The 7,621-nt window shown below is 40.9% G+C and overlaps 1 protein-coding gene across 1 annotated transcript; it reads right to left on the bottom strand.

Moving 5' to 3' along the window:
- Window positions 1-5,328: 5,328 nt before the first annotated feature.
- On the bottom strand, window positions 5,329-6,714 carry LOC109244409. The gene has a single exon (XM_019411492.1). The coding sequence runs from the start codon at window positions 6,712-6,714 to the stop codon at window positions 5,329-5,331; it is 1,386 nt and encodes a 461-aa protein (XP_019267037.1).
- Window positions 6,715-7,621: the final 907 nt, after the last annotated feature.

Here is a 7,621-nt window from a genome sequence, read left to right as displayed (position 1 = left end):
TTCACTAGCCATCCCCAATAGTTTTATTACAAAGTTATTACAGCCCAGAAAAAGAAGTAAAGTAAAGAAAATACATCAGAAATAAAAAAGTACAACCAAGGAGAGCCTGATTCAGACTTCCTGTCTGAAGTATGAAGTAAACCAACTCCAAGAGATCATATTTCAAAGCCTTTCTCCCATTTTGGGTGTGTCAAAGTTCCCTAAGAGTCTCATATGAACTCCGGGCAGTGCTTACACCCAAATGTATCGCCAGATTAAGACATAGTGCAGTGTGGAAGGGCCAGCCCTCAGGTGTCCAAGTTCATAGGGAACTCAAGGTCCCAAGGCAAGGCTCACAAGAGGGGGGCAGAAATTAAGGACTAAAAGAGAGTGCAAGTGCAGAAGCAGAATTCTAAAAGGGGAAAGGGAAAAGGGAAACAGCTTAAATCAGTACACATAAGGGTATAGGGGAATGGGGGAGTTGCAAGAAGTAAAAAGGCAGGCTGATGGGCATACCCAGCAATGGGAGATGCTGGCACACCCTTAGGCCTGTTAGAACATATTGTTTAGAGGTTAAGACCCCCATGGATCAAACTTAATTCATGGACAACAACTTACATTGCCATGCCTTAAGTCATAACTCAAAACACATAGGGGGTAATAGGGGAATGGGGGTTCATAACAAACAAACAGAAGGAAATCAGCATGCCAATTTAAGTGCTGAGATATACAGAAACACCAAGCAAACATGGACACACAAGCAGTAAATACACGTTGTTGTAGTGCTAAAAATTAAATCCGGACATACCAGTTTCAGAGAAACACACAAAGAAAAAGCAGTAGGTCTTGTGAACGGGCCACAGTACAGACAAGAAGAGAATATTATTGTGTGTGAGTATGAGTTCAAAAGGATTCTGAATTGTGTCTGAGTTTGTGAAAGAGTCGTGCATTTATAGTGTTGAAAACCAGGCAGAAATAAGGTAAGAAAATAGTTAAGGAAATGAGTATCAATTAAGCATCAATTACACAAGACTTCCCTTAATTAAGGGATTCAAATTCAAACGGGTAAAAACAATTTAAGGAAAGAATTTGAATAAGCACTTTGTGCATAGCATGCAATTAGGGGCGGATACATAAAAGGTTATTTAAGGACAGGGTTTTGAAGTACATGGTTATACAAATAAGGTATGAAAATCAATTGACAACCAGTAAATCAAAGAATCAGGGATCTTGTAATTACTGACCCATGAATGAACCAAGTCGCAAAAGCTGCGAAGGGTTTTAACTTAGGTCGAGTCACAGAGAAAATCAGCAAACAATGGAAAGAAATCAATCAGACCATATTCAGAGGGAAGTATGAACTAATCACAAATTTGAAAGCCTCTTTAGAGGGAAGTTCATCATTTATAAGGAGCATACGAATATGTTAAGCATGAAAGAAGATTGCCATGTCATTGTAAAAATTAGTAGAAAAATCCAGTGTAGAAGAGTTTAGCAAAAAGTCAGAATCATATGAAAACAAGGATGTCCAAACTCAGTTCAGAGACTCGAAGTTGGTCTGAAAGAGTTAGGGGTTTTGAAATAAAACCATAGTTCAAGCAAATCACATGACCAAACTTGGAAGAACCCCCAAATTCTAGGATTTCCACCGTTAATCGAGTACAGAGATGAGAAGGCAAGTGATCAAAACAGGCTCAGAGGTCTCAAAGAAGAACTGAAACCTCTTGCATGTTTCTTTTAGCAGCAGCAACTCATGAGAAAACAATGATAGCAAGTAACACGCAGAACATAGTAGAAGAATTCAAAGAAAGTAGAGTAGAAGAAACTGATACGAAACATAATGGAAAAACTGATAAGAACAGTAGAAGAAGCATGCTAAGAAGTTTTTAGAAGACACTTAACCAGAGCTTAGCAGATGGAACTTGATAAGAAACACTTTAAGAACATAATAATGGAAAATACAGTAGAAGAAACACACGAGAATATAGTATAGGAAAATACAGTAGAAGAAATATACAAAAAGGCATACGAGAACACAATACAGTAGAAGAAGTATACATGAACACAGTAGAAGAAAATACAAGAGCACAGTAGAAGAAAATACAAGAACAAAGTAAAGGCAAATACACACAAAGGGAAAAAGAAAGTCAGAGAACATTTACATATTTTCAGAAAACCCTAGATCGGAAAAGAAATGGTTTTGAAAGTAATTTTTGAAAGAAAAGTCAAGAAAATCGTTTAAAAGCTTAGGGAACGCATAGATACACAACAGATCTAAAGGAATCGGAAAAACCTCGAAGGGTTAGGGTTTCAAAAGAACCCTAGTAGTAAGAAAGGCTTTGAAAAGTCACCGATCTAAGTCGGAGAAGTCCAAATCAGGCTCGAGCAACCATGGTACGCCAGAGTAAAACCGGAGATGGCCGTGGAACTCGAATCGAATGAAGCCTGGACCAAACCTCGTCGTGGCCAGTCCTTGAATCTTCAAAAATCAGGCGCGTGGGAGTCATAGGAGGCCGGTGTAGGGCTTCCATAACCTTGGAAGCCATGGATTCCGGTGGCTTTCAGGGCGGAAGTGGTGGCTAGGGTTTGAGAAGATTCGAGAGAGTTTGAGAGAATGGAGGGTTCAGAGGCGGCTGGTAGGTGGAAAATGAGAAGGGTTTGGGGTCATTTGGAATTAATTAAGGAAAGGGGAACGTGAGCCGTTGATCTGTTAGATCAACGGCTGGGATTTAAAGGGGGGCCGGGTGGGTTGTTTAAACGGGCTATGGGTCGGGTAATTTTGGGAATTGGGCTGGGGTTTAATTGGGTTCAGTTGGGGTAGAATTTAGGCTACAATCGAAATGAAATCTGGCTAGATTTTAAATATCCATTTTTCCCCATTTTTTTTTATAAAAATAGCAAATTAAATTCTGGAAATAAATTGAAAGTACCAAAAATGATTTATAACATATAAATATTAAATTAAAATACTGGAATCAATTTTGTAAGTATAAAATGCAATTAAATCTTAAAATAGGCTAATGTTGCAATTATATGCAATTTAGCTTAAAAAAAACTAAATAGATTTGTAAAAATATACAAAAATTATGTTAGCTACATTTTAGTATAAATATAAAATTTCAATAACTAAATTACCAAAAAATAATAATTTTAAAAATAATCATTGGGCTTTTATGGATGAAAAAGGGAAATAAATCAGTTTAAAACCTTAAAAATTATGGGAAAAACAATAAAATTCTTGGACATACTTATACATGCATATATATATATATGCTATTTTGAAGATATTCTGCATATAAAAAAAATAGACAGGGAAAAATTGGGTATCAACATTCTATCTCCTCCATGATGGCCCCCATAAGGTGATGCGTGACAATCATACAACACAAGTTCCACCTCTTTTTCAGGAATGCATCTCCTCATCAACTGATCAGCACATTGCTTGTACAAATAGGGTTCATCCTAGTAGTAGAAGTTCACATCATGTAAGAACATCTTTCTAGCTTCAGATTGGATTTCAGGAGGAAGTACCCCACTCACAAGATAATTCACATAGTCTGCGTACCATGGGGGAGGGTCTTGGGTGATAGCAAAAAGTTTCTCATCAGGAAATACTTCTGTAATTCGGCTACCCTCCTCCACGTGATCGTGATTTTTCAACCTTGATAGATGGTCAGCTACTTGGTTCTCTGTCCCCTTTCGATCTCGTATTTCTACATCAAACTCCTGCAGCAATAAAACCCGGCGCATCAATCTAGCTTTAGATTCTTTTTTTGTAAACAGATACATGATTGCTACATGATCGGTGTGGACTATGACTTTTGTTCCCACCAAGTATGCTCGAAATTTCTCAAAGGCCCACACAACAGCTAACAGCTCCTTCTCAGTGGTGGTGTAATTCAGTTGTGCATCATCAAGAGTCTTACTCGCATAGTAGATGGAATAAAACACTTTGTCCTTCCTTTGGCCTAGCACTGCCCCAATAGCAAGGTCACTCGCATCACACATAAGTTCAAATGGTAAGGACCAATCAGGTGCCACAATAATGGGAGCAGTCACCAACTTCTTCTTGAGTTCTTCAAATGCCTTGAGGCAAGCATCATCAAAATTGAAAGTTACATCTTTTTCAAGCAGTCTGCATAACGGAGTAGCAATTTTTGAAAAGTCTTTAATGAAGCGCCGATAGAAACCCGCGTGTCCCAAGAAACTCCGGACTCCCTTCACTGAAATAGGGGGAGGTAATTTTTCAACCGCCTCCACCTTTGCCTTATCAACTTCAATGCCGCTCCTAGATACTCTGTGACCCAACACGATGCCTTCTTGTACCATAAAACGGCACTTTTCCCAATTCAGTACCAGATTTGTTTCTTCACAACGGGCCAGCACCTTGCTTAAATTCCTCAAGCAATCATCATAAGAAGACCCAAAAACTGAAAAATCATCCATAAACACTTCCACGAATTTTTCCACCATGTCGGTGAAAATAGCCATCATGCACCTCTGGAAAGTGGCTGGTGCATTACAAAGACCAAACGGCATTCGCTTGAAGGCAAAAGTGCCATAAGGACAAGTAAAAGTGGTCTTCTCTTGATCCTCTGGGCATATTACAATCTGATTGTATCCCGAATAACCATCAAGGAAGCAATAATATTCATGTCCGGCTAACCTGTCTAGCATTTGGTCGATGAATGGAAGTGGGAAGTGGTCCTTTCGAGTTGCTTTGTTGAGCCTTCTATAATCAATGCAGACTCTCCATCCCGTAATAGTACGAGTAGGAATTAGCTCATTCTTCTCGTTCTCAACTACAGTCATTCCTCCCTTTTTGGGCACACATTGAACTAGGCTTACCCAGTTGCTGTCAGTAATAGGAATAATGATACCTGTATCGAGCAACTTGATTACTTCCCTTTTCACCACCTCTTTCATAATGGGATTTAATCTTCTTTGCTGCTCCACACTGGGGCGGTGTCCTTCCTCTAAAAAGATTTTATGCATGCAAAATGATGGACTAATACCCTTGATGTCAGCTATAGTCCACCCAATGGCCTTTTTGTGCTCGCGGAGTACTCTGAGCAATTTTTCTTCTTGAGTGTTGGTCAAGCTGGACGAAATAATCACGGGCAATGTCTCAGAGTTCCCCAAATAAGCATAGCGTAGATGCGCTGGAACTGGCTTAAGTTCTAGCTTCGGAGCTTCTTCAATAGATGGCCTGGGAAGGGTCAGAGTGACAGGCCTTTCCAACTCTTCAAATATTTTAAACCCCTGGACATAACTGCATGACATATCCAGTACTTGCTCAATTTCTCCCATCATTTCATCTTCACTATTTTCTACATCCCCAATCAATACTCATTCAACAGGATCTACAGGGCTCATATAGGGCACTAACGATGTAGCATCACTCTCCACCACAGAGATCATGGATAACTCTTCATAGTGGGCTGGTAACTTGAGTGCTCTATAAACATTCAAGACCTCCACTCGATCACCCACTCTCATTGTCATTCTTCCTTCGCAGACATCGATAATAGCTCGGCCCGTGGCTAAGAATGGACGCCCCAAAATAAATGGGACTTCCTGATCAGGCTCGTAATCCAAGATAATGAAATCAGCAGGGAATATGAAGGAACCCACTTGAACTAGCACATCTTCAATCACTCCCTCAGGATGAGCAAGGGAGCGATCAGCTAACTGTAAGATAACTGTTGTTGGGCGTGGCTCACCCAAACCCAACTGTCTGAACACCGATAGCGGCATCAAATTGATGCTTGCTCCAAGATCACATAAAGCTCGCCCAACAACAGTTTTACCAATCGAGATTTGGATAGTGAAACTACCTGGATCCTTCAATTTCTGCGGTAACTTGCCCTGAATTCTTGAACTGTACTCCTCAGTGAGTGCCACAGTCTCGAACTCGGTTAGCCTCCTTTTATTTGCCATAATGTCCTTGATGTACTTTGCATATTTGGGTACTTCTTGTAAGATGTCAACCAATGGAATATTAATTTGTACCTGCTTCAAGATATCAAGAAACTTTTTATATGCGGCATTATCTCTTAATTTCTGCAATCTTTGATGGAATGGAGGTGGTGGCCTTGCAACCAATTGTGGTGGTTGCTCAGCCACCGCCTCTCCAGCTGGCTTCTCTGGCTCCTCAGCTTTTTCTGATGTTGATTCTATAGTGGTTGGCCTCTCATTAAAAGTCACTTGTTTCCTCTTTTTAGACTGATCTTCTTCTAGTTGTCTCCCATTCCTCAACGACACGGCATTAAGGGTTGCCCTAGGATTCACTTCAGTGTCACTTGGAAGAGCTCCAGCTGGTCTAGTGTTTTGAGCACTGGCAAGCTGTCCCATTTGACGCTCCAAATTTCTCACTGTTGTGGCGAGGGCTTGCTGTTCAGCCATCAATTTTTTCAACATGTCTTCGAAGTGACTTGTAGGATTTGCTTGTTGTTCAACCTGAGGTGGTCTATATTGATGTTGAGGTGCTTGAGGCCTGTATTGATTCTGAGTACCTTGGATTCCACCCCAAGAGAAGTTTTGGTGGTTCCTCCAGTTGGGATTGTAAGTGTTTCCATATTGGTTTGTTTGGCCTCTATTTGAATTACCAACAAAGCAGACAGATTCTGGGTTAGCGGGGCATATGTCGCTCGTGTGCCCCTCTCCACATATTTCACAAAAAGCTTGAACCTGTTGTACCGGTTGTACTTGTTGCTTGTTGATACTCAAAGTCATCCGATTGACTTGGTTGGCCAGTGTAGGAGTCTGCGCTGATAATGCTAAGACGACATCTAACACTCAAGAACACCTGCAGACTTTTGCACTGTGTGTCTGCCCATCTCTCTTTGCCAATCCGGATTGCTCTTGGAGAATTTTTTTCAATAATGCATATATCTCGTCAAAGCTCTTCTCCAACACTTGACCCCCAGCTGCAGCATCTACCACAATCTTTGTTTCAGAATGTAACCCTTCTATGAAAGTGTGAGCTAACACTTTATTCGTCTGATTGTGATGAAGATAGTCTCTGAGTAGCCCCTTGAACCTTTCCCAAGCTGAGTATAAAGATTCTCCCGCTTTCTGTTTGAAGGCAACTATCTCACTTCTGATCTTTGCAGTTTTTCCTGAAGGAAAGAACCTTGCCAAAAATTTTCTCGCCAAATCATTCCATGATGTAATGGAATTAGCTGGTTCTGCCTTTAGCCATCGCTTAGCTTCGCCCAACAGAGAGAATGGAAAAAGTGCGAGCCTCACATAATCTGGAGTGACCCCGTTAGTGATATAAGTATCACTAATCTCCAAGAAGTTGAGAATATGCTGTTGTGGATCCTCGTGCGGAAGACCCATAAACTGCCCGTTTACATGAAGTAGCTAGATCATGCTCTGTTTCAGCTCAAAGTGCCCAGTGATCCTGGGCTTCACTATACTGGAGGTGACATGAGCAATGCTGGGCATCGCCACCTCCTGAACAGCCATGTGTTGCTCCTCTGCCATGTCCACAGGAAATTGCACAGGTGCCTGAATATTATTCGTGTCCCTTGTTTCCCTCAACCTCCTGTGAAATGTTCTCTCAGGTTCAGGATCAAAGCCTTCAAGTCGGTCCTGGCTTCTGACCCTACGCATTCAATCAAAGTTCCTGAGATCT

This window comes from Nicotiana attenuata, unplaced genomic scaffold (genome assembly GCF_001879085.1).
Source record: "Nicotiana attenuata strain UT unplaced genomic scaffold, NIATTr2, whole genome shotgun sequence".
Taxonomy (NCBI): Eukaryota; Viridiplantae; Streptophyta; class Magnoliopsida; order Solanales; family Solanaceae; genus Nicotiana; species Nicotiana attenuata.
Note: the sequence above shows the minus strand (reverse complement) of the source record. Positions and strands in the feature narration are given on the sequence as shown.